The 27,456-nt window shown below is 43.5% G+C and overlaps 2 protein-coding genes across 3 annotated transcripts in view; one reads left to right on the forward strand and one right to left on the reverse strand.

Moving 5' to 3' along the window:
• CCAP-R (Crustacean cardioactive peptide receptor) overlaps positions 1-27,456 on the reverse strand; it is a 78,201-nt gene that overhangs the window by 9,735 nt on the left and 41,010 nt on the right. For both annotated transcript variants that reach the window (XM_011139171.3, XM_025303356.1), the window contains 2 exons: positions 8,316-8,451; positions 1,155-1,352 (listed from right to left, as the gene is read on the reverse strand). In XM_011139171.3, coding sequence (XP_011137473.1) covers positions 1,155-1,352; positions 8,316-8,451 — 334 coding nt within the window. The remainder of the gene's footprint in view (positions 1-1,154; positions 1,353-8,315; positions 8,452-27,456) is intronic.
• LOC105182036 (lisH domain-containing protein C1711.05-like) overlaps positions 1-27,456 on the forward strand; it is a 66,388-nt gene that overhangs the window by 8,260 nt on the left and 30,672 nt on the right. The window lies entirely within an intron of this gene.

Below are 27,456 nucleotides of genomic sequence, written 5' to 3' on the forward strand. Positions count from 1 at the left end.
ATAGTTCGAGTTACGATCGCAAACGGTTAATCCGTAACGGTCTGTGACATCGACGGTTGGTCTGAGGGCAAGAGTAATTCTCTCGTATTAATCCATCGGCGACCGAGGCATCGAGCGACGGCTCGCGCGGCTCGGAGCAGCGCATTTACCAATTTCTGCAATTCTCCGGTCGGAAAACAACGAACGAAACACGGAAGATAAATTTTATTCCGCTGCGGTGCACGCACCGCAACGATCCGGCAGCCTTCGTGAGATGCCTTCGTGTGATAAACGATACGGCTATCTCGAGCGGAAAGATAAAGGAACCCCCTGCGACACTACGACTCGATCCTTTATCTTGTCGAGTCGTAAAAGTAGAGACTGATAAAAAAAGCACCTGCCGATGAGAATGCCCGCTCATTAAAACAGCGAGAGAGAGAGAGAGAGAGAGAGAGAGAGACGCGCAATTGCTTTCTTATGCAACTCACGCGTCGCATTGCGTCACATCATGCGAATGCGAGACGCGTTACGCTATGAATGCAAAGGTACTTTTGCAGCCAAATTCCTGACGGTGCCAGAAATTCGTCCTTCACTACTTAGTTTCCTCCTTTGCGATGATAACTCATCGCGGACGAGAGATATGCGCAAACATATAAGTATATACCGGACAATTGAATAATGGAGTATTCCACCGCTCGATCTCAAACTCTGCAAGGAAACACAACATTATCTACCTTTCGCCGCCATTTCACCCGGTTCGCGTAGGCTTTTAGGACGAAGCTTACTTTTTGCGGAGAGAAATTTTCTCTACGCTTTTCGCGGAGCTCGTGCAACTCTCTGCAGCGCTTAATTCACCATTAAGCTTTCAAAGTATTCTCCTCTACTTATTATAATTAAAGAATTATGCAGAACAAGGCACGATAAAAGAAAGATGAGAGAGAGAGAGAGAGAGAGAGGGAGGGAGGGAGGAGAGAGGGAGGGAGGAGAGAAGGAGAGGAGGAAAGAGAAGGCACCCTTTGGCTTTGAGATCAGACGTCATTCACGCCTCGAAGCGCGTTATATGTATATTCCACGGAACTTCAGTTGAATTAATGAGTTTAGCTCGGCTCGGGCCGTTCCTCTTTGAGGGGATTCGCAACACTAAAGAGCGAGATCACGTGCGCTAATGTACTCACAGCTGCCGGAGAAGTTCATCGGACGCGTAATAGCGTCGTATCTGTCGATTGACAACGCCACGAGGACGTAGGTCGAGCTGTATGTCACCACGGCCTGCATGAATCTTATCAGCTTGCAGGCCACGTTGCCCGCGTGCCAGGTGACCGTCGTTCTCCAGACTATGTCCGTCAGTACGGATATCAGGCCGACCAGTAAATCTGAAACAAGATACGCGAATTGTGTGAGGCGGGCGGCGATCGCCGCCAATGAGCTCGACTAATTATCGGTGCCTGTTAATACCGCTGGACATTAGCCATTCCGGTGCCATTTTCCGGTGTCCTGGTCTAACCGAAATCACGGTTAATGCCGAGCCGCAGATCCGTAGTAATACCCCAATTATATCCGCATTAATGCCGCGCGCTCGCATTATACGGAAGAAGCGGTCGTATACCCGCTCCTCTCGTTTTGCGATCCGTTTTCAGAATCGCGCAACCGAGACCGCTCGACTCGCTCGATGAATCGAGATTTTTCGGCTTACGCCGCGATTTTTCCATCGCCGGTCGGCGAGAAATGCGAGTGTTGTACGCGCGAAATGAGGATTTTATGATATCCCGAGCGAGCGAGAGAGAGTGCGCGTAATTTCCGCGATTACAGAGACGCCGGTCGACTGCTAATTAACGCCGGGCATAAAATTAAATCTGTCTCGACTGTCGGACGAGACTCCGAGTGCGCAACGATCGGCTTCTAGCTCGGCCGCGATTACGTTATTTCGCTTCGCTCTGTGTACTCGCGTGATGTAGCCACTTAAAACTTTTCGGTAACGGTGCAAAATACTGCGAACGGGATAATGTGTCGATAATTTCGACGTTTCTGTTTGTTGGTCATGATGAATGCTGTAATAATCAAGAGCCGTTTCTAGGCCGGCGTTAATTTTCTCGCAGAGGTGCGTAATGACATGCACGTTTTACCATGATTTATAACGGGGAGAGATTACAAAAAAGTGTGCAGGAAACAGAGAGATTATATTTCTTTCGAAAAATGTAAACAAAACTGATGCAAAATGCTCATTGATTTTTGAGAGACAGAGACAGAGAGAGAGAGAGAGAGAGAGAGAGAGAGAGAGAGAGAGAGAGAGAGAGAGAGAGAGAGAGAGAGAGAGAGAGAGAGAGAGAAAGAGTAATATATTAAACAAACGCGTATATGATTTCTGTTTACATTTATTTTTATTCAAATATCAGTATTTCGTATTTGTTTTGCGGTGGATTGGTGAAATTTAGGTGGATTTATAAACGGTGTTTGTCATAAAAGCACATCTCTCACGCTTAAACGGTGTCCCTAACTTTCGTCGTAAAGGAGAAAGAAGGCGATATCGCTTCTTCTTTCTTCATCTCGTGGACATTTTATATTGTGCCGGGCGCTAACCAACGCGATATCGACTCGATCCTCAAAACGTGATCGGAAAAGAGACGGCGCGGCCTCATCCCCGCGCTGCTTCACCGAATAAAACAAGTTTGTCCCCCCACTTTTATCGCTCGTATTTTATCGACGAAATAGAAATTCGATTCCGCACCCTCTCGTGACTCGATAACACCGGTCGCAATATTAATGTCGGACGAAAGGAGCAAGGTGGAGAATAATTGCGTCGAATATAATAGGAACATGCACCGTGCGTTAATTAAACTAGTAGAGATGTGCGAACTATTCGAATTCGAATCCGAATAATTCGAAAATTTCGAATCGCGAAGATTCGAATATGAATTAAATACATTAGCGTTTGAGCGCATCAGCTGTAAAACGGGCCATCTGGGCCTGTGTGTTTGAACGCTTGACTTGTAATTAACTTAACTTATAATTGATAACTTAATTATAAATTACTTTAAATATTTAAATATATATTTTACCTTAAGATGATATTACAATATCAATATTCCCTTTCATATTAAAATCTTCCATAATTATTTGCATGTTTAATAGTCATGTTAAATTTTTTAATGATTCGATTCAATTCGAATTCGAATGAAATTTCATAGATTCGATTCGATTCGAATTCGAATTTAAAAAGTGAGATTTGATTCGATTTTATTTGACATAAAAATTCTTGATTCGCACATCTCTATAAACTAGAAATCAATTCACTGCCATTATTACAATACCGAGGTGTGCATGATAAATCTATTTGTGCATAGCGTGTCATACACATACAGTCTGTAAAGTAAGAGCGTGCACGGGTTAATGTGTAGAAAAATTCATTTTTAATGATTTTTAAGTACATGGATTTGTTGTACTCCATGAGAAGGAAAATGCTGTACCATTAATAATGAGTCCAGTCACCACCGGCATTGATAATTGCCTGGCATCTCCGAGGCATATTTTCCACTAAGTTGACTGCGTATTCGTTCGGTAAAGACCTCCAAATGAGACGAATTTGTCGTATCAGCTGCTTCAAAGTGCACACTCTTTTTCCTCGAAGCTTGTGCTTGAGATATGCCAACACATTTTCAATAGGATTTGCATCTGGCGACTGCGATGGCCAATCAAGTGTGACGATGCCAAACTGCTCTTTCCACTCGGTGCAAAGCTTACTTCGGTGTTTTGGGTCGTTGTCTTCCTATAAGATCCAGTCCTCGTTTTTTTTTTTATGAAGCATCGTTCAGCAGTCGGCAACAAACACTTGTCATAAATTTTAAGCATTAAGGTCGGGTTCCGCTTAAACAAATTCACAATTTTTCTTTCCATATTCGGCGTCACTTTGCCTATCGAGCCACGTTCTGGCAAGTCATCGACGTTTTTGATCTTCTTATATTGCTGAACCCACTTAGCGACGAACGATTTTGACTTTCCCATGTACTTAGCAGTCACTGCATATGACATTTGTGATCCTTTGGGGTGGGAACAAAGGAACACAGCCTCGTAGCGCGATGCGTATGCGGCACTCATGGCGGTTAACGTGTTTCTCAGGTTAGAGTTCGACGCCAACTGAATCTTTTGTGACAAAGCATTCACGACAAAGATTTCATCTATCGGCTCACAAAAAAACTAGGACGATATTTGAAGCCAACTGCCATTTATGTCGTGCACGCTCTTACTTTACAGACTGTACTAGATCGCTGACATTATTATTTTTAGGATGTCGGAAGTTTGGTCTCTTTACTCTACGATGCGCGAGTTTTACGAATTTACACATTTTCGTTCGTTCGAAAGCACACACTCTAAATTGAAGATTTTTATCCTGCAACCACTATTCTTTATTCCAGTGTGTTTTAAGCGCTATTTTGGATATGGTGTCTGCCGTTTAGTTTAGGATTATTACAGCATATAAACGGACTTAGTTTCCGGCAGAGACAGCTAAAGCTCGCGAATAATCTGAAGAAGAGCAGATTTTGTAGCATGTGAAACATGAGGATGAAAAAGTAAAAGCAAGGAACTGAAGTTCTCCAAGAAGAAATATCACTGAATAGAGAGAGACAGAAGGAGAAAAGAAAGAGAATAGACTTGAATTTTGCAGAAAGCACGCTGCAGAACTTAAAACAGGGATTGCAGGATTACGGAAATAGCTTTCGCATTATTAATATGAACTCCGCTTTCTACATACGTTCTATTACTCTACAATATGCATACAATGATGATGATGTACGATGAAATGTCGCATTGAGATTGTTTTCTTAACGGACGAAAATATCCAAACTTATGAAAGTCGCGTATCGTTAAATTCCAAGCGAAAGGGTTAGATTTCTCTGGCGTCCTAAAAATGCAATCTAAAGTAGGCGTATAATTCGGAGTACATTGGTAACATTGTTATTACGGTAACGGAAATAATATGCTTCTTACACACATATTACTCCCCGTGCACGTGTATATAGAACACGTGGATTTAATACAACTCACTACACCACGATGAGGAGACAGCGTTGTAAAGAGACATTTTTTGGAGTGAAGAGAAATTTTCTAAAGTGACACGGCAAACATCCACGTGCATTGTTACGTTTCAATAGAAAGAAATATCTTTTCGAAGAGCATGCGGGGGAAGAATATATCTCGGAGAGCAAATAATTTCTCTCTCACATTCTTATCGCGACGTTGCCGTTGGATGTGCAATGTCGTTATTTATAAGCTGCTTGCTTCATTCGAACGATTGTATCGCGAAGTACGACTTTGTGCGGCAACAATCACTATCGAAAACGTCTCAATAGATATTCTTACGTCCCGTCTGATTGCGAATGTTCATTTTCTACACTCGACGTCGCACAATGGGTCGAAGTATAGCAAAACCCGGACATAGGCCTCTAAATGTAATAAGTCCGCGCATTCTTTCTCAATTTGCAACTTTTCAATATTTGTATTATATTTTTATTGTTATTTTAATTGTTTTTGTATTTTTTCATTATTTTATTATATATATATATATATATACTAATTTATTGATTCCCCTTAGGGTTACAATTTTTTTACATCATTATTTTATTATCTTTTTGCAATTTTTATTTATTATTTTTTTATAATTTTTGCTAGTTTTATTGTTCTTTTTGGTATTTTTTATTTTTTTTTGTTGTTATGTTGTTGTTATTATTATTATTATTATTATTTCGTTATATAATTATTATTAATATATTATATATTTTTATAAATCAAAATTATTCTCTAAGTCACTATCAATATCGAATTCTATGGGAATATCGCCATCTCTGGAGGATATTAACAAATCAGTGACTTCAGGAAAGAAAGTTTTTTTCCTCTGAAGTCCCTGATTTGTTAGTATCCTCCAGAGATAACGATATTCCTATAAAATTCGATATTGATAGTGACTGAGGACATAATTTCGATTTATAAAAAATATATAATATATTAATAATAATTATATAACAAAATAATAATAATAAAAACGTAATAACAAAAAATAATAAAAAATACAAAATAGCAATAAAACTAGCAAAAATTAAAAATAATAAATAAAAATTACAAGAAAAATAATAAAATAATGAAAAAATACAAAAACAATTAAAATAACTATAAAAATACAGTAAAAATATTGAAAAGTTGCAAATTGAGAGAGAATGCGTGGACTTATCACGATTAGAGGCCTATGTCCTACTATTGCTATCCATTTGTCATCTCTGATTGAAGTCTAATTGAGTTTCGTTTATATAAAATTTCGTTTTTTTCGAAAAGGAGCAAAAAGGTGCAAACATAAATGAACCTATTACGTTAAGGGAAGGTTCCAGGTATATTTTCCAAAAAGAAATTTTTTGCAATCTTTTAAAACTTTTTCTATACATCTTGGAGAATTTTTAATTCTCGTGCTTCAAAGGTGCTTTTAAAGTATATCAAATTTTTTATTTGACAAAAACAAATTTTGAATTTTAATAATTGATTCTAACAGCTCTAACTAAGAACAAAAGCAGTAGAAACGCAAATAATATTAACGTTTACATATGGCATTACTTCAAATAGATAACCTTACATATGATTCAATTCTCTATAAATATTACATCTATACATATTTGATGTTCGTATCAATAACAAATACTTTTGTTTCAACCTTTTACTTCATATTCAGTTAGATAAACCTTTGAACGATAATTAGAGTCACTTTCAAAATCTTTATAGCCAAAAAAGAATTTCAGTCTATGTCCGGGTTTTCTAGTGAATCGGCTCACTGTCGGCGTCATGTACCTTCTACCTTGATTTCTGATGCCGTGCTTCCCGACGTTGTATCAACACATCGAGGTTCTTCGTCGTTATTTCTCGTATCCGTCGAACGATCGGCGGTCATTCCATAATTGATCGGACACTCGCGCTCCGAACCGTACTGAAACCGTCCGAATTCTCCGAAAGGGATGGAAATTCTCAAGGACCGTTCCTTCGATCGTCGGCCGACGAACACCTTCGTAATATTTAGAGAGTTTTAAAATGGACTTTTTTTCCACGTGCTGTTCGTTCCTCGATACTCGCGGAATATCTAACTCTGTACTGTAAAAGGCATTTTTCTTCCTCCATCTCGCGCAGACATTAACCCCGCGGTAAGTGCATCCGTGCTTTTACTGTCGCGAGTTATTACGCGAGTAACGCGAGAAAGATTTACTAGGCCAGATTAACTCTCACTTAGCGCCGGGAGTATTTCCTAATGAGAGTACCGGAGATTTTTCACTTTATCGTAAATATTAAAAATTTTCTTCAATCAGACGTCCCTGGCGCAACGTAGTCTTATTTTCTTGCTCCTCGCTTCACCAATATTTCATTGTGCCGATTAAATCTCCGCTGTATTTAAATAGTTTTCACGTGGAAGCCATATGCCGCTTGAAGAAGAAACTTTTGTACGATATGCACGGCGAACATAAACGATACGATTGAAAGCGAAAGAATAATAAGTAAAGAAACAATACCGGGTATTTTTTTATCTCAGCACGTTGCACGTATTCCAGCGCAAATACGAAAATATGGACACCTACAGTAGATTCGATATCTTTTTACGGGTGAACATATAACGGAACATTAAGCTCCGTTATTGATTCTCCAAGTCGGCTTGTGTTATATCAATTCCCCGGTGTGATATTACGAATAACAGATACCGCCGAGATTCCGTGTGCCCAATCGCTTTTCTTATGATGAAAACATAAATGCGCGGGCAAGACTTGTGCGCGACACCGTCTGAAAAGGAGGAGAGAGAAAGAAAAGAAAAAGGAAAATGTACGCGACACTTGTGTAAACGTCAGGAGGAGTCGACATGGTTGGTATTTAATCAACGATCGATAAAATGAAGTATCTCTCGCGCGCTCGTTTGTGTCTGCGATGTCTGTCGTGCATAAAGACGCGTCAGCGAAAGGAGGAAGACAAATGTTTATCCATAAAACACGTACACGAAAGAGGATGTGCCGTGGTTTTCCCCCTCAGGTCTGAATGTCACATGTATCGCGGGCGAAGATTTCGGGGGCAGATTGATACAAGGAGGAAGCGACGGTTATTCTTACGATATATCGGCGATATGCCCGAATATGAGTCTCACGATGTAACTGTCCGTCAATGTATTCGACAGGTTGCTTATCTCCGACCGCTAATACACGTCGAGAAATTGGTAAAACTCTGTCCGCCTCGATGCGAGATGGAGAGAGAGAGAGAGAGAGAGAGAGAGAGAGAGAGAGAGAGAGAGAGAGAGAGAGAAAGATCTTTAGATGCCAGCTACTTACCCGCAAACGCTAGTTGCTTGATGAAAAAATCCATCCGGGACTTTCTGCGCTTTCCCAGCAGCAGACCGGCGAGGACGGCGGTATTACCGGCGACTATCACGGCAAATAGTAACCACAGTACCGTAAACTGCTCCGTCTGTAAGGAAGAAAACGTTTCCGCTTCAATTTTACCGCGACAATGAGAGAAATGTTTTAAACAAAGGTAAAGAATACACGCCGATGAGAGCCAAAGGCTGCGCTGCGCGCGATAAATTGGATCACGATGATTCGTTCGTGAGTAAGAGAAGCGACCGAAACTCCTCGCACCTCGTTAAGAGCGATGTGCGAGAAATATTTTAAACATTTATGCAGAAAGCTGATGCGTGTATAAATGTAATTGCATCGTTTCGCGGCGTGACGGAACGTCGCTGATCGTAATGATCGATACGTAAATTGCGATATTTACATGATAATGACAAAATTTACGCGAGAATTTAGTTTATTAATCCTTTGTCACTCTCCCTCTTTCTCTCTCTCTCTCTCTCTCTCTCTCTCTCTCTCTCTCTCTCTCTGTCTCTCTCCCTTCCCCTTTTTCTCTCGCGAAAAAGCGACCGATAGTATGCAAAATGGGTGCTCCGCAAGTTTCCCAAACGGCAATACGCTTGTGAATCGTTCGGATTAGTACGCACGACTCTCCCGCCTCAAATTGCACTTCGTTTTATCCAAATTTATATTACACAAATTACTCGAGTGATTAAAATACCCTGTAACTGCAAGCCGACCGGTGACACATCGGAATCTGCCGGGACGCGCGAATCGGGATGTATATATTGCTGTACGTTTCCGGCGTAACGCGTGTTCGTTACGAATTATGTAATGATAGATTTACACGACAGTGACCGAGCGTACGTGTTATTGGATTATTTCGTAATCTCGACACGCCGCGTGACGGAATGTCAAGCAGCTATTTACTGATCATCCGCGTGACATAGGCCGAACTGTCGGATCGATTGTTAGGTTCGATAGGTGATACCTTGCGGTCTCGCGCCGTGCACGAGTCGGGTATATGTAACGAGAGAGTAACGCGTGGGCGTTAATTTCAACATCGTTTGCATGATGCAGTTCCGCACGAACAGTACGGAATAGCAACCTAATTTAACGGCTCGAGTGTACACGCGTTGCCGATAGACGCGGCAACATCAGCTCCACGTGCTCAGCTGAACAGTTAATCGATCGCACTTGCGCGATCTTAAAAAGATACATAACAACGAGGCGATCCGAGGGATTTCGATAATCCGATCCGAGTAACCGAGTATGAGACAACACGTGAGATTTTTCGGCATGGAACTCAATCAACTCCGTTCTCGTCCGATTAAGAGATCACTTTAGAGTCGTCTAAAGCTTCTCACATACAAGCTTCTCACTTCGCGCGCAATAACTGTTCTCTTCGTTTAATTAACGTTTAATTTAAATTTAATTTAATTTAATTTAAATTATCACCGCCAGCTTGCTGTTGTGTGCGACGCGAGCGAGCGGGGAATATTTATGTTGGGCGATCGTTCTTACTATACGTTCCTACTTTCCGGGTAACGCGAAAACTATTTCGCGGATAAAATTTGCGCACACGAGGCGGGCGCGCGCAAGAGAGAGAGAGAGAGAGAGAGAGAAAGAGAGAGAGAGAGAAAGGAAGATATCCTGCTGCTTCTGCTTCTAGAGTCCATCCCGTCACGAACGCGGATTATGCCTTCGGGCTCGAGAGGGCTTACCGACACTGGTATCTCTTCCCAAATGGGCGAATTACTTTCGTATCCACCCATCGGTGGGAAAATATCGCCGAATCGACGAAAACCGTGAACCACGGAACTACGGAATCCCATTCGTCTCGCTCGCGCGCTCTCTTGGTCTCTCTCTCTCTCTCTCTCTCTCTCTCTCTCTCTCTCTCTCTCTCTCTCTCTCTCTCTCTCTCTCTCTCTCTCTCTCTCTATGTCCGTCTCTACTTCTCTTTTTTCCCTGCACTCAGCAGTAAATTTATGTTTCTGTTCCGCAAATGCGAACTACGAAAGCGAGTTATATGACAGCCGATTTAGGTCATCCAGTCTCGCCGGAAATCGCATATCGAATGTGATGGTAAAGTGCGTCGCAGGCTCACGCGCATAGATTATTATCCATTTGGCCGTGACTAGTACAAAATTCTCTTGCGAGCTTCAGAATTACGAATCGCCGCAGCGTGTGTAATACTCGCAACACTGCGCGATTTGTAGTTTAGCGAGCGAGCGGGTTTTCACGCTTCGATCGGACTCTGAGCTCGAATTTCTCCGACTCGTTCTTTCCGCATGAAAGATTTATCAAGATATCGGGTAAAACTTAATTTTCATGGAACTGGTCTTAAGAGCGATTTTATTGGATGACTTTATCGGGAGAAAAAGAAGCACGGCCGAGCAAAAAGTTAATAACATTTCGCAATAAAACTGCTGCGACAAGAAACGAACGCTCGTCGGGGAGAGCGTTCGTTTCATATAAAATAGATGCCGTATCTTTTAAGTGCGCGTCAAAAAACGGCGTGACTCGACGTATGTGCGCATGCATACTAAATAACGCATATCCCTTCCGAACGCCAAAGTTGCGTAACATTAGTCGAACATTTAAATGAGCGGGAAATATACTCGCCGGTCGCGCGGAATGCAGTTATCGAAACATCAAGGACTGTCGGAGAATCTCCGAGTTCGCAGCTAAAGCGCAAAGGAGACTGTGTAATGTGCATTAAACTCGACTTCGCTTTAGTTTCTGATTTTGACACTCTGTCACACAGCGAACGCCGTGGAATCTACGGCTAATGGCGACGCGTCGGAGTATCTGAGGCGCTTTCGCGAACGTGCACCTGTGTGTACATTAAATGCCACGTACCCGATGCCGCTGAAATTTCGATAACCGCAACGACGATTCAACCGAACAATGCCGATTCGATATTCGCTACGGCCGAGAGAAAGTAGCGCGGCGTCTGGGATACCCCATACATCGCGGAACACGATCTTCCATTCGTATCCGGTCCGCACTGCTTTCCGCTTCCGCACAGAATGCAATTACTCATGTCGCCGGCAAGCTCACTCGCCCGATCGATCGTTCGATAAAGTTGATGCCGAGTTTATCGAGTGCGAGATTCGTATGTAAAGTTTCGGGACGCGACTATATGCACTGTGTCCACAACTTCGCGTCCCTGTCACTTTCTATAGACGCGCGTTACTAGACTGGAAGTGTCGAGCGAAAATGTAAAAACAGGAAAAGTAATTTCCAGCGAATCGGAGAAGAAAAGTTCGCGTCGTTAACAAAAATATCGAATTTAATCCGTCGGTTCGCGACGGTGCGGCTCGGTTGCGGTTGGATTTAGCGAAATCGCCGAAAACCGAACAGTTGCCGCAAATGGAGTAAAATCGCGCGACGCAATTCTCTCGTAAACACAAACTTTTGGACCCATCTTTCACATTCGGTTTCGACAACGGTGCTAGAAAATAATTCTATATTGTTTTATCGAGCTATTAATCTCTAATTTATTTGTGCCTCCGAACACACACCGATAGAAAAATATGAGAGTTGAATTAACTATAATCTCACTATATTTTATAGTTCAATTCGGCGTCAACCATATTTTTATAGTTTGTGGAATCTGCAAAATATAGTAAAATAAACACAAATATATAGTCAATGATTGTTTTAAATACGTAATTGTTTAGTTACTTTTACCACATATATGGTAATTTCTCATTCCCAAATATAGTGAGATTTAATATTCATATAGTTACATCTGTCATCATTTAGCAAATATTCTGATAATATTGACTTTACAAAAGAGTTACTTTACCTACCACTTTACATTTATATCCATACAATAATTTTAGTTTAACTTACTAAATTCTTAGCAATACTTAATTCTTAGCAAAAATATTATATGGTTGGTTATATCATGCCTATATATATCGTAATTATTACCGATATTACGGTAATACTTACTATAAATATGATATTTCGGATTATAATTTAGTTACTGTATCATTATAGTTCCAAATATTATATACTTTTCTCTCAGTGCACGGACCTGCTGTCACTTCGAAGCTCATCGTTCATTCTGCAGTATGGATGAGGTTGAAAGCTTCAAAAAAATGCGCTTCATTTCGACAGCCGCGTTTATGTTAATTATGTTTGGACGCGCATTGTAACGTGCGAGCTCGGAAAGGGAGGACTCGCGGCGCGCAATATACACGCGAGCGAGTAAATTTATTTGCATTTTATCCCGGGGCTACTGAAAGAGCACAATAAGCACGACGAAATATTCTCAGAGAGAGACTTACGTCGCTTTACATTCCCGTTCGCACTTATCATCGCGGGTCGCACGCGTGAGGTCGTTTAAGTCGCGCGCATTTGCATGCTCGCCGAGCTCGAGTGAAAGGTTCTGCCGCCGATTGCCGAATGATTGTTTATTGCCACGTAACCGGAGCGCGAATAGGATCGCGTGGACTGCGCGAGACGGCGCTTGTCGGAAACGTCGAGACGTCCGTTCCGAGCAAGAAGCGCGGAAGTTTGATGATCGATGGAAATTGATAGCGCGCGCGCGAGAGAGAGAGAGGTGCAAACCGCGGCCCGGGAGTCCCGTAATTCCGCCTCGACCGGCGAAATTAACGCGATAAATGTTCCGAACGTGTCTGTGAGAACATTCTTGAGGGACAGGCGACAAATTTACCGCGCGTCAAATACAAAATACCGCAAAAATCGTATTACGACGGGCAGACGATACGTTTGCCGTTCCTCCCGCGTGAGAGATGTCGTCCGATTGAACGTTCGACAGGCTTTCGTCGTCGAAGACATCGTATTGTAATGTTTTACACTTCCGTCAATTTAGATCCGCTAAATTGCCGCAGGCAATTTCGTGTGTCTCCGAGAGCTTCCTACTTGGAGCAAAGTAGTCGGATCAGTTCCGTCGACTTCTACGTCGACAATATCCGAATCTGCGTCACATTAAAAACGGTGCTAATTAACGCCTTCCGTCATCCCCCCTTCGCGCAATTCTCGCATAGCGGAAGACGTGTCGAAAGATATCTCAGATTAAGCGTGTTCCACGCCGACCGACTGAGATATTTCCCGGCTTAATCAAACGGAACAAATGGCTACGGCGCGGCATTACCATCTCACTCCGCGCGAATCAACGCGACTCGTCGTCGCGGCGGGCGAAGGGAACAAACGACGATAATCGGGACGATAAAGGGGCTCGGCGAGCGGTCGCCCAGCGAGATATAAGTGCTTTATAAAGTACTTAGCCGTATTACAGCGTAATTTTGGTGATCGTAAAAAATCGCCTTGATTTACGGTCTCGTTTGCGCCGCGATTACGTGCCAACGAGGTGCGCTCGCAGCTAAAAGAAAGCCCGTACAAGCGGCGGCGACGTTAACCCATTTAATCCACCATAAACGGACCGAGCGGTGCTCCCCGTAAAAATCTGTTGCGCGTAATTGAGCGACGACGCGACCTGTCGTCGAGTAACGGAGCGCTAAGCGGATCCGCGCCGGTTTTGATCCGCAGCTTGCTCTCGTAATTCGCTCGCGAAATGTCGGAAATATCGACGAAATACAACAGCCGACATTGTCGCGTTATTTCCTGCTGTTATTAATGACAGTCGGATGAATATTCGCGTTTTTTATCGCACACCGTCCCGAAGCAAACTTGTTCGTTTGTAATCGGGGATGAATAAAATCGTTGCTAGGGGGAATCAGGCAGTCGCACTGGCAGCATCGAGCGCGAGATATAAATATTGGCTGACGTAATGCAGCATGAAATCCAAAGCGGAAAAAAGTTAAATATCACAATGATAAGGTAACTTTTGCTTCTGCGTGCAAAAAAAAAGTATCGGATATTTAGTAATAAAAAATAATAAATTAAAAATATCGGATACCTAATAATTAATAGTTGCCTGAGCAAAAACTTGTTTGTCGATGGTAATCAAACGATGGCGGCGATTAAAACGTAGGCGATTAAAAATTAGCGTGCCGTGCTGTGCACACCTTTCGCGCATAGATTTTATGGATGGTAATAATAATAAGTCGAGCGGCTGCAATAACGAGCGAAAATTATTCTTAAAGAAGGAAGTTTAACAATGTGTGGTAAACGACGGCGCGTTACGAGCCGTCGAGACGACCGCGACATGACGTTGTACTTTTTCTCGCGGCACGTGCGCTTTTCTCTCTCTCTCCGTCTCCTCCTCCCCCTCTTGGCTACTCACTCATAATTCAGCGCGCATAATTTTTAAATAGTGCCAGGTCGCTTGTTTAAATCGAAGACGTTTGCTCGTCCGTGAGATAACGGACGGAAATTGGAAATATCGAAAATTTTCGTTTCCATCGATTCTCGAGAATTACATCCCTGTTCGTATCTTAAATAATGAAAATCTACTCTCGCAAAATTATTAACGATCCGCCGCTCTGCTGCAAAGAAGTTTCTCATGAAGCTCCTCCTGCGACGCTTATAAATTATAAAGCGTACATCGTTGCGCTCGCGACACAGGAGTATCCAATTTAGGGCTGTTTCATCAACGCTTGAATATTTCCCTAGGAAAGCTCTAGGATAGCTGTTTGTCTTTTAATATATCAAAACCCTTTCTCATCCACAAGCGACTTTAGATTTTGCCGCGTGGGCGCAAAAATAAACAGTCACGTTATCGTTGTTGCGCCCGGCTCGAGAGAAGCGCCGGTAACGAGCCGTAGTGGCGTCGTATAATCGTAACGAGCCGCGGTAAATCGTCGTTGAGCGACGGCGATACCTCTCCTCGAGAAAAATCTGTGACCGCCGCAGACGCGTGGTTACGCGAACGAGATTAACGAGTCGCTCGTAATTCGTAATTCGTAACGACCGGGCGCGATGACGAGGAGTGCGCGGCGCTTAACGACGCCGCTCTCTCTCTCTCTCTCTCTCTCTCTCTCTCACGGTAATAACGAGAGTGCACTCTTGGATATGCGCCAGTTTCCCGCATAAGTAGGCTGCTGATACCTCGAGTACAGAACGTTAACTTTACGATCGTTGCGGTCGCGTCGCGATTTTTCCCAAATGCGAGATACGTTATGTTATGTTATGTCAAGTCATGTTATGTTAATGTACTGGTGGTACGTGTCCCTCTCTCTCTCTCTCTCTCTCTCTCTCTCTCTCTCTCTCTCTCTCTCTCTCTCTCTCTCTCTTTCTCTCTTCTCTCTCTCTGGTAAATGTAGAATGAAATAGTAGTAGATGTGAGGGGAGCAACGGAGAGAAGTTGGGAATAAAATTGGACAATTCTCGATGGAACAACAGACCAAACATCATTACTTTAAGTGTCTGAGAAAATTAATTCGGGCGACGAGAGGGAAAATCCCGAGGACTCGAGATTAAATGCCCGAAATTCTTAAAAAATTCTTGAAAGAAAGTAAATATAATCGTCATTACATCGAAATCCTTCAATTGACGCATCGACTGAGAAATTTACACGTTGATTTCCTATTTGATTTTCATACTTTTTAAGAGAAGACATACTTCTTAAGAGAAAGAAGAAGAAGAAGAAGAAGAAGGAGAAGAAGAGAAGAGAAAAGAGAAGAAAAAATTAGAAAACGTGACATTGACACAGTAGATTTTAAGTATAATGAAGACGGTAGTGTGTATATTTCATATCTGAGTAAAAATATATCCGAGTCGATATTCGAATTCCTCGCCGAGTCGAGGTTCGCATTGAACCTGCAAATTGTTACTTGTCTTTATTTCTATATGTTTAATTTTTCAGAATAATTTAATATTCGATTATTTTCCTTTATATTCTGAATATTCCGTTTGTATTTAATTTCCACGTTTAATTTCAATGGGCAATATGTTATCATCAATTAATCAATCAATTATATAATTTATATAATTGCGGATAAAGCGTGTGTAATAAGCAAATGTAGAATTCGCCGAACTCTCGTGTAAATTGATCGACGATAATTATATTTATTAAGCGGCCAACAAAAATCCACTATCTCTTCAATATCAACAGTAGTAGAATTTAAGTTTGTCTTCAGTGGACGGTAAACTCTCGTGAGCTTAACTAGTTACTCCGCGTTTGCGTTTGCTTCCGCGATGAAACTTGTATGTAATTACAGTGCAAATAACAGTGAAAGAATAAGCGGATAGACCCTCGCAAATAGACGACGCTACATCGGTAAGAGCTGTTGCGTTTAAAATAACAATGATCCGATTCTTTCTGATCGCAGATTCGTACGCTTCGCTTGCGCTCTCGCGAGCGAATCAAATAATTCCGCATCACGCGCAGGTGTTTGCGCTGCGAATTACCGTTGCGACGATTTCGATTTGCAATTTACGATCTCTGTTTGCGATTACATTTCTTTCTCCTTTTAATCAAATGCAATACACGCGTGCTGAGAGCGCGGTATCGCCTCTGTTTAATTTACAACGATTTCAGATCGTTAATTCCAATGAGGTTCCCCGTGTTATTAACTTATTAACACTCCAGACGCAGTTTCGTGATCACATGATAATTATATTTCTGCAAAACACGTCTTTTGGAAATAGCTAGCGTGAACAGATTCTCAAATGGAATTCGATGCATGAGAATAAGCTCTCGATACAGAGTGCTCTGTAACCTTTTCGCGACACGTACGCCTCTTATCTCGACTCTTTCTCCTCGTTTGCGACACGATAACGTAGCAGCGTGTCTCGTGTCGAATTGCGGTTTAGAATTTCGTAAGGGTGATCGTCCTTATGTACGTAGAATTATAATAAGCCACATGGAAAAGAAAAGAAAATCGCCGACTTAGGATTTTCCGAAATTAAATAATTAATTATAATATTATGATAATTTATTTTATCTATTCTATCTACGATAATCTATCTAATGAGGGGATACTGGTCATCATTATTAAAAATTAATTATCGATTGATACATTTTCATACGTAAAATTTAATACATTAAGAGAAGAGAGAAATAATTCACTCGAAGAAAGAAAAGATCGCGATAAAAAACGAATTAGATTTGTGACGGGTATTCAGAAAGAAAACGGTACTTTGCTAAAAAAAATTTTGGTATTTCTTGTTTAAAGAGCTTTTCCTAGAAGTTGGAAGATTATTATAGCGCTATAGGAATGATTTGTGGCACAAAATTCTTCGGGTAAGATTTTTTCTCGATCCTTGATAACACAAGTGATGCCTCTCTCGGAGAGCGTAATCCTTGAATACAGCCGAGGACTCGCCGGTATCTCTCCAAGAGGCAAAAGAAAAAAAGTGGCATAATCGTGAAATACGTGTGTCCGCGTCGGAGAACTCGCCGAAACTATGCTCATTCGTATTCTTCACGGACGAGATCTTCGTAGTACTCTCGTATTTAGGAGACGCCAGATCCGAGCCACCGACGTGGATCTAATTCAATTCGCAAGAGAGAGAGAGAGAGAGAGAGAGAGAGAGAGAGAGAGAGAGAGCGAGAGCGAGAGAGACCGCGGCTGGATGAAATCCACCATCCACCGTTGTTTTGTGCTCCGGCGCCTTCGCGACTTGATATACCACATATCGATTATTCGTACGAAAACATTGTCTCCCGCATATTTATCGTATTTCTTTCACCGGTGCACTTTCATCGGTATATACCTGCTGAAAATAATCGCTTTCAATAACAAGCAGACTCGTTGTATAACACGTAAGTTTACATCTTAAGTCTTAAATTTGCTCGTTAAACTGTTCAGTCGAATTGTTCGCACGTATCATAGTTTACGTTCTATTGAATTTCTCATGTTTGTTATATCGTTGCCAGGTTTGCGGGAAGTTAACCGCGCGTTGTCGAGTCAGCTAGATTTGCAATGGATATATTCGTAAAATTTGTGCCTCTACATTAGTTACCAGAATTACTCAAATAGAATTTTACTCAATAGGAACATGAGACTCGCAAACAGAAGCAAGAACGCAAATTGCTTCGTTTGCAATCGCTTGCATTCTAACACTTGCCACTTTAGAAGAAAAGAAACTGATATAGATTTGCACCAAAATTAATAAGCACCGACCGCTTTTACTGCGTCGTAGAACGCCAAGTTTCGAAATGTCTGTCGATTTCTCGCGACAGCTTTCGAGCCAAAGTAACGAGATAAAAGAGGAAAAACCTCACGAGAAAAATTCGGCGTGCGTAGAACCTTCTTCGTAATTCGCACGACGAGATCTTTGCAATGAGTCCGCGATCGTCTTCCTACGACCATCTCGAATCCTTTGGCACTTCACGCGACGCACATCCCCTCCTGATCCTCCTATCGCTCCCGGTTAATTGTTCACCATGATAATAATTTTATAAGGAGATCAAGTTATCTCGCGTGGAACGGGCACGAAGGACCTGCGAAATGAAGAATCGGTGGAATGTTCGTGAAGCGGGTCGACGACTGACTTCTCATCTCAATCTCGACGGCAATGAGGCGGCAACCAACACCCTCGTTTCATCAGATCCTTCGGGATGATGAGCTAGCTGTAGAACGGGCCGTTTCCTCGCTAAGGTCGACGACACGCGCTCTCTCTCTCTCCCTCCCTCCCCCCTCTCTCTCCCTCCCTCCCCCTCTCCCCCCTCTCACTCTCTCTCTCTCTCTCTCTCTCTCTCTCTCTCTCTCTCTCTCTCTCTCTCTGTCTCTGTCTCTGTCTCTGTCTCTGTCTCTGTCTCTGTCTCTGTCTCTGTCTCTCTCGTCCCCTCTGCTCCGTCACCGTCACCCTCTTTCACCCTCTGCCTCTCTCTCAAAATGCCGGAATAATAATGGGCTCGCCTTCGCCCATGCAAATTTTCGCGCCCTCCGCGATGCATTCGCGTCTTTATTCCGCGTTGCATCGGACTCGCATTATTTACCGGCTGCATTTAAAAGCATGCAGCCACCCTCATGTTCGCTCATTTATCTCGCTCTCGCGTGCCGTAATCTCGTTGCACCGGTATTGTTTCCCGCCGCGACTTTGCGCAGAACGTTTCCTTTTCCTCGGACTGTTTTCAATACGCTCTCGATTATTATTCTTCCGACATCGGTCATCGGAAATTGCGTTACATTATATCGAGGCCTGTAGTCAATGAGATACGACGAGACGGCTCCATAATGTCCATTATGCGATTAACCTTTCAAGTAAACCTCGTAAATGGAAATAGTGTGAACTACTTTGTACGAAGTGTAAAAAATTTCTTTTTATCTCTTTTCTTGTCTCTCTCTCTCTCTCTCTCTCTCTCTCTCTCTCTCTTTTTTCTATCTCGTTCAGCGCACACTCTCGGCCGATGCAGCATTCTCGAGTTAGCTGGTAATCTCAATCCTTAAGCAAACAGTAGGTAACTTTTATTAGCGTTCCTCGAAGAGATACCGTTATTTTTCAATCAAGTCAGCGGGAAAATTGCGTTTGTTCTGTTTCTACGATTATGTTCGAAATGCTCGGTCGTGCATCCGCGAGAACGTCACGGTACGGATCGAGCCAATACGGCGGAGGGAGGGAGGGAGGGAGGGGGAGGAACGTGCGCGGAATAATCAAGCACACGCTCTCACATATTCCGCGGAATAAGATTTCCTCCCCCGGGAAGACTCGCTACGCGCGAATTGTCATTGTCGAAGAACACGCGAGAGTCAACGTTCGTCGAAGCGAGCCGGCACGCCGGGCTGTTCGGAAAGAAATATCGTTGGGAAAAATCGCGCGTCGAAAACGCGGAGTGTACCGCGCTTACCGTTTCGTCGAGATAGGAAATCCCGGGCGAAGAAAAGAAAGAGAGGAAAAAGGAAGAGCAGGAAGGAAAGGAAAGGAAAGGACTGCGCGATAGAAACGCGATGGAATGCAATGCGTATCGTTAAGGTAGAAATTGCGAGAGCCACGTCGAATTAGACCGAACCGGCCGGCGCGGCGGCGCGCGAGCCACCCTTAATGCCAAATTGCGCGCGCGCTCTTACGCTTCGCAAATTATTATTTCGCGTTATTACGATACTCCGCACTGATAAAAAAGTTTTTCATGCATACGTAATGCGCGGCTCGTGTCTCGCGAGAGGCGCGCGCGCGCAAACGTGAGTCGGCGGTTTTGTAACGGGATACATGCCGCGCGCTTCTCTTCGGCGAATGAAACGTTAACGCGTACGAATTCTCATGAGCGTACCTCTCTCCGTTTAGCGGGGATGCCCGATACGTGGGAATTTTAATTTATTTCGATTACGCAATTGTGCCGCGCTGTAAGTGGTGAATTACACGCCCGGGGGCAAGACCTTATGACGAAATATGAAGCACCGCAGTTCGCGGAAATTATGAGATTTATGCGTGCAACGGCGAAATTGCCTTTTTGCAGGTTTCCGACGAAGCTGGTACATGTATTTTTTTTTTCTTTCGAGCTAAATTTCACCGCGTCGTTTGTAAAGAGCTTTCATTTCAACGTCAATTCTTCTTTGTCCCGACGGCACCCGCCCCGCTTTGTCCCGAGAATTTTTGCGCCTTGCGACGGAAACAATGTGACGGAACTCCATTCGAATATCATAAGCGAGTGAATTTTCATAATTACGTTCCGTAACTCAGTAGAATGTGAATTAGCATGTTACCGGCCATACGTTTATTTTACCGTACGTTTTCCCGCGGAAACTTTAACGATTAACGCTCCTTACGGCGTATTAATGCAACTCACGCGTGCGCGAGAGTACGGATTATTCTGAGAGCAACGACTCGCTTGCAGATCTTATTTTCGGAACAAGCGTGTCGCGCGCGTACGAGTAATTCACCGCCGCGGCATATGGCATGGTGGTCCGGTGTTTCCTTCATTGCCAATGCCGCGACGCTTGAGATATATTTTCGCCTGGGAATCTCTATTTGCGGCCGAAGAAGTTAGAAGAAACCTGCGAGGAATCTCATTTAGGTACTGCGCCGGGCCGAGACTGCTCGTAAAAGTTTAAGGGTCCTTCTTGCACCGCGAATTGCTTCGCCTCTTTCTCGTAATAAACGAGGCGGCGAGACAGTTCGACATCTCGACCACTTGTCGACTATCTCGACTCGCGGCACCACATACGAGTTTTGGCAAGAGCATCGCCGACATCGGACTTGCAGACGCTTTCCCGTTGCCGGGCGACAAAATATGTCAGTCTCTTCTTTCATACAAAAAATATTCGATACAGGAGGCACTTAACTCGAGAATTTATTTCTACGTTACGTCGCGCGTTAACCGCTCATTAAAAATAATACGACTTATAAATGGGAGCTGGCTCCCATAATTTTTGCGCATTGTTTCGGTGATATTTCAAGAAACTCCGCTCTAGAGAGTAATGCAAATTGGGTAACAAATTGAAGATAGAGGCTGAAAACTCGACTTGTTATTCGTCTGCTTGACTGTTGTTATCATTTACGATCCCAAAAACAGGGCCGAATATCGAATCGACGAATAACGCGTCTCGTGTATTTATGTAATTTATGTAATTTAATACTGGGTAGCGAATAAATATCAGAGAGACGTTAAGATGCAGATCGTAAAGAAGCGGAGAACGGGCGGGAGAAATTTTTTTATGCAAAATGCGTGCTGTTGATAATTCGCATTTCTCCGTGCGGACTGTAAATGACGCGATTTCACGCTACAAATTTTACGGTCCTTCTTCAGTCCCGCCGTCGCCGCCGGAATCGTAATCAAGATATCAAGACATAAAAATCTGCGGAAGCCGCAGTCTCGGGATATCAGAAGGTATAAAAATCTGCGGTATCCGTATCGCGAATGGCGGGGCTATTTCGCTGCACGAAGCCGAGCCGGATTATGTCATTATCGCGCCGGTATACGGTTGCGTTATCGTCTCCTCGGCGGGACGTCTTTGCGGAAACAAAAAGCAGCGGTTTAAGGCCATTATGCGAGAAATATTACGCTTATACGTCGCTCTCGCGACTCGGTGCTCGGTGCTCGGCTTAATATCTCACCGGGACGTCCGGGAAGAGAATGTATACACCGCTTCGAGAGATTCCGTTCGATTATTCATACGATATTCGCTTCTTTGACGGTCTTCTCTCGCTGTCTCTCGCGCGATCCGACAAAGTTCCATCGTTCCCCGGAACTCTGCCGGGGCAGAGCTTCGGCGAAGAACTTCCCGAGCAACTTTCCTACGCGCAACTTACATATCTGCGCGCTCTTTATTTCGCCGCTACGTCAAGGCTGCTAATATTTCCATGGCCCATTATGCGGAGCACCACGATGGTGCGCGCACGTAGTTGTTACCCAGGGGCACGCACGTGCGTGGAATCTCGCGTCTGTGCGGAACGGAAGACGTTCTCCAGCGTCCAATTATAGGGGGGCAGTTACATCGTGCCGGTAGATACTTTATGCACCGCGGCGTTGCGTAAATGGGGTTGAGCGGTGAGTAAGTGAGCGGCGCCTTGTGAAAATCGAAACGTGCCGCGAATCGTTAACAAAGTCTCAATTCCGCATGCCCATGCTCCGCGGGGGGAGCACGTTCTGCCGTTTCGACGGATTGTTACTCCGGACGATTAATTCTTTCGCGCGACAACGACGACAACTCAGTTCTCGTGGATTTTTAAATAAAGGGAAGTCTCCCGGTTTCAATCGCCGCTGCGAAAGCAGATGGCTACCACCGTCAACGATGCCGCCTGATGATGATTTCTTCGTTAAATATATATATTATTTCATAAATAGCAGGCTGTTGCTTCCATAAACTCGCGTAGGAACTTTCGCGAGGCTTATACTTTTGTAGTTCGGCATAATTTTGTTCAATAACGTATCGATGGCTTTAACGAAAATTCTCCGTTACATTGAAAAGAAAACAACAAAATTATGTTATTAACTGTGTGAGGCTTGGACTTTTTCGTAAAACTCTACCAACTTGGTCGATATTATCAAATTAGGGGAGATCTAAGATTAGCAAACATTCCTGCTGGAGAATATCTGAATCGCGTCAGTAGCTGACGCTCTCACTTTTATCTTACGAGATGAAGTAGCGAATCGCGTGAGTGGAAAAATTTGGAGCGTGTCATGTCCAGTCGTCGCGACCGCTCGTTAACGTGGAGATCGCGACCCCCGCGAGAGAGAGAAAATTGCGATGAACTCCCCAAGAGGTGAGTCCGGCTTTAGTTCGGCACGAGCGTTCGATCCTTGACAGCAGCCTTTTCGCGTTACGTGAGCGTGGGGGAACGATAAAATGGTACACGGTAGTAAAATAAGGCACGGTAAAGCAAGTGGGAGTCTATAAAGACAGAACGAACTTAAATGCTCGCCTTAAAGCTGCTCTAACATAATGTACGTGAAGGAGGATGCTGGGGAACAGTGGCGTAATTGTGGAATGTCACGGCCGTCAGAATCCGTGGTATTCATCGCGGGGATGCGGTCGAGCTTCCCGTTTCTTTCTTTTTTTTTTTCTTTCTTTAAGGGAGAGTTTTTCGGAAAACAACCGATCGTCCTCGTCTTGCCTTGTTTCCTTGTTGAGTCACACCGCTTTATCATTCGAGGGACCAGGGAGCGTTGAAACTCGCACTTCGGGCAATTCGGGAAACCGCGTTACACCGAAGAGTATTCGGAGAACCGTTTCTATCGTACGACACTCTCGAGAGGCGAGGCGGTGCACTTTGGTCCAAAATCCTTTAATTATTCTGTTCTCTTCGATGGTGGGAGACGGGGCTCACTCTCGAAGAAACGTGTAAAACTGTTCCACCTCGATGACGGTAATTAAACTTATCCCATGGAAATGGCGCGGTCTTTGAGGCGATTCTAGATTCTATCGGTCCCCAGATTCTATCGGGGCTACGCTGCTGTTGAGCTGCCACCCCACGTGGAGCGCGCTCTCGGTGCTCCTAGGATTAAGGATAAGATTTTACGTTTCGGCAGTTCAGTGAAAGCTCGCGAGGCCTTTCTCCCGCTGTTTTACGAACTCCGACAAACTCGCTTATCCTCAGATTCTGCATCTCGTTGCATTCTCGCGAACGCCAAACATCTCGGAGCGGCAACGTACCGTGACATTAAATCCCGTTTGCATAACACGATCTTGCCTGGGTTACTGGATGTCGCGTCGGTAGCGCCCGTTGATGACAGGTTGTTTAAGAAATTTTTGGCCGATTTCTCCTTGCCAAAACTGAACGACAGACCGTCGCTTCCGGCGACGTTTTCGTATTCGGCACATTAAGAGCGTATCTTGATAACAAGGCCTCAAGTTGAACGCCTATCACGATTTACGCAAAAAACGGGAGAGACCAGGAAATAAAGATAATATACCGAAAGAAAAGTATACTATTTGTAAAGTGATTTTTCCCACAGTCTTATATTCTAAGCGCAGTCTTTTATAGAAAAATGATTTCTCTTTCGATAAAGCGATTACAGTGAACCATTCATCTAAAATTTATTAAATATTATTCTAATCGTTTTCCTCCTATTTCAAGAGGATCTCCTCTTATATCAATTAATTTCCCTCTTGATGTGAAGAGGAATACGTTGATTTGAATGTCGGCTTCTTTTGTTCTACCTCCAGACATGAACGAAAAAATAACCATATGCTCATGGGTCGGAATATTTGGAATGCCTTTTAAAAAAGGTATGCGTATTGCTGTAGCATATAACGAAGATAACTTACCCGTATTTGATCAAATTCAGTTTACGATCTGTTGCAAGAAGTTGAATAATATATTCTTTCTTTTAACTATGCTTCATACAATTGGTTATGACGGACATCTTTGTAGCTATGAGGTACATAACAAAACTGACTGGAAATTTATTTGTTATGATGATCTTGTTTCATTCGTGCCTACTTATTGTAGAACTGGAGCCAGAGGTGTATATATATGTTACTTTTTGCTATACATTATAATAATTTTTTCAAATTAATTAGTATAACCAGTAAGAATAAAGTATAATAAGAATAAATAATAATCCTCTTAAAAGATTTTTAAAAGAGATTAAATAAACCGTGTATAAGAGGAAATTTGTATTAAAATCAATAAGATTTTCGTTATATGTATATATATATATATGTAACATATAATCCCTCTAACTTTAAGAATAATGTGTTTATAATATTATCCTCTTAATCTTAGAGAAATCCTCTCGAGGCCATATATAAGAATAAAATCCTCTAAAATTTAAATGATTCCGCTTGTTCTGAAATTACATTTTTCTTTGGGTGTAGAGTTAAGCTCGGTCGGGTAATTAATTAACGTATTATTCAGTTTCCGATTTCGTTGTTAATTAACCATGTAATTAGCTTCCCCGTCAGTTTCTCGACGAGGGAAAATTGCCTTGAAATTCGACAAAGAGTGTCAAAGAATCTGTCTTTGCAAGCGAAAATAGCGCGATGGTATTCGCAAAATGTGAGCGTGCGCATATTTCTGCATAATTCAAAAATCGCGACGCCCCCCCACGTCGCAATTACTCCGATTACATCGCGCTCGGCTGCGCATGCATCCCATTGTACGGCGGATCGATGATTTTTCCAAGTAATAAACTTTTTAATTACGCCTGTGATAATAATCATCCGGCGAAATTAATTTACAGGAAACCGTTCAACTCCAATCAGACGTGAGCCCGTCGCGGCGGTCGCCGTCGTCGGCAGCTCGAAATTTCCGCCAACGTGGGGCCGAAACAAAAGCATACTTGCTAATTACATTTTTATAATTAATTGCTTCCCGTCCCCCCGGGGCTTTCCTCCCTGCGTGCGAATTCTGCGCGGGACTAAACGGTCACTTCTCCCGTGATATCTGCATACGAACGAGAATCTAATCACAGAAAGTGCCGGCATTCACGGCAAGAGTACCTCTCTGGACGGAGGAAGGAAGAGAGATAGAGATAAAGAGAGAGAGAGAGAGAGAGAGAGAGAGAGAGAGAGAGAGGAGGGGGGCGGAGAGAACTCTGGCGGAGACATGGTAGAAGGGGGGAAGGGAGAGCGAAAAATCTTCGATCCTCCAGGGTAAACGTCGATGGCCCCGGGGTAATAACGCGGCTTAGGGGCGGGCTCACATGTAAATTACGTTATCGCTGTGCCAACGACAACACCGGGGTCGTTCGCACGAACTGCTCGGAAAGCGTACACGCTTATTAAAGTACGGTAATAAAGTTGGCGCGATGGCCGCCAATTAAGAGGGCGGCGTGTCTATAGTGTACAACGCAGAAAATCGCTCTTTATCGCGCGATCTCGCATTCTCTCCCCCGTCCGATAAATCGCAAAGTGATTTTCCGCGTTTCCAAATTACACCCTTCCAAGCGCGCGGCGCGGCGCGGCACGGCGCAGCGAGGCGCTTCGGGGCGACTCGACGGCGACCGAAGGGAGCAAACGGGGATCAGAAGCGGGAAAGATCGGATATTCAGTTACACCGTAATATAGCTTATTGCGCCGCGAGGTAGAAACGCTTTAACCTCATAAACGGCCGGCGTGCGGCTTCGGATTTCGGCTGAGGCCAGCCGGGGAGGGGGGCAGGGAGGGGGGGGCCGCTGTGATAACCTTTCATTGAAAATCAACCCGGGCGAGAGATCGCGACGCGAGAATTATTACAAATTTATTGCCGCCGTGCACACGCGCGCGCAATCATCGCTCGCGAGAGTCAGTTGTGAAATGCACAAATTAAAATACGCAAAATTTTATAAAATATACGAGTTACGCGAAGCACGTCATAGATATAAAACTACATTATAGACATGAATGTGAGCCAGAAAGGTAAATTTAGAAGCGGCTGTGCAACAAAAAGATACGTTCGCTAAAACACACATCAGAGAGAAAAATAGGGAGAGGGAGAGAAAGAGGGAGAAAAAACTTTTCGGACGGCAATTTCGTTATATTTCGCGATATGCTACACGTGGCAATAAGCTAACGATAAAGCAGTTGGATCTTGGCTCGTAAAGCGATCTTGGCCGCTTGACATTTCAAAGTTATCATCGAGATACACCTACGGCGCGAGAATGCCTTTTCAGTTTGTAAATAAGTTCTTGTGTAAAGAACTTCAACTTCGTACGAGAGCTTCCTGCAAATGTGTCGCGGACTTCGTTACGTGTAACTCCGCGAAGTCGCGGCTCTCTTGTTAAAAACAAAGAGCACGGGAGACAGAGACACTCGGCTAACGATGGAATTTCATTAGGAGTGCGCCGGCCGCGGAGGAAAGTTCGGTTGATGTAGCGAATTTAATCGCGTCTCGCCGCAACCTGCGCAGTCTGTTTTCGCCGCAAATTGTTTTA

The sequence above is a fragment of the Harpegnathos saltator genome, unplaced genomic scaffold (genome assembly GCF_003227715.2).
Source record: "Harpegnathos saltator strain DR-91 unplaced genomic scaffold, Hsal_v8.6 scaffold54, whole genome shotgun sequence".
NCBI classification, from domain to species: domain Eukaryota; kingdom Metazoa; phylum Arthropoda; class Insecta; order Hymenoptera; family Formicidae; genus Harpegnathos; species Harpegnathos saltator.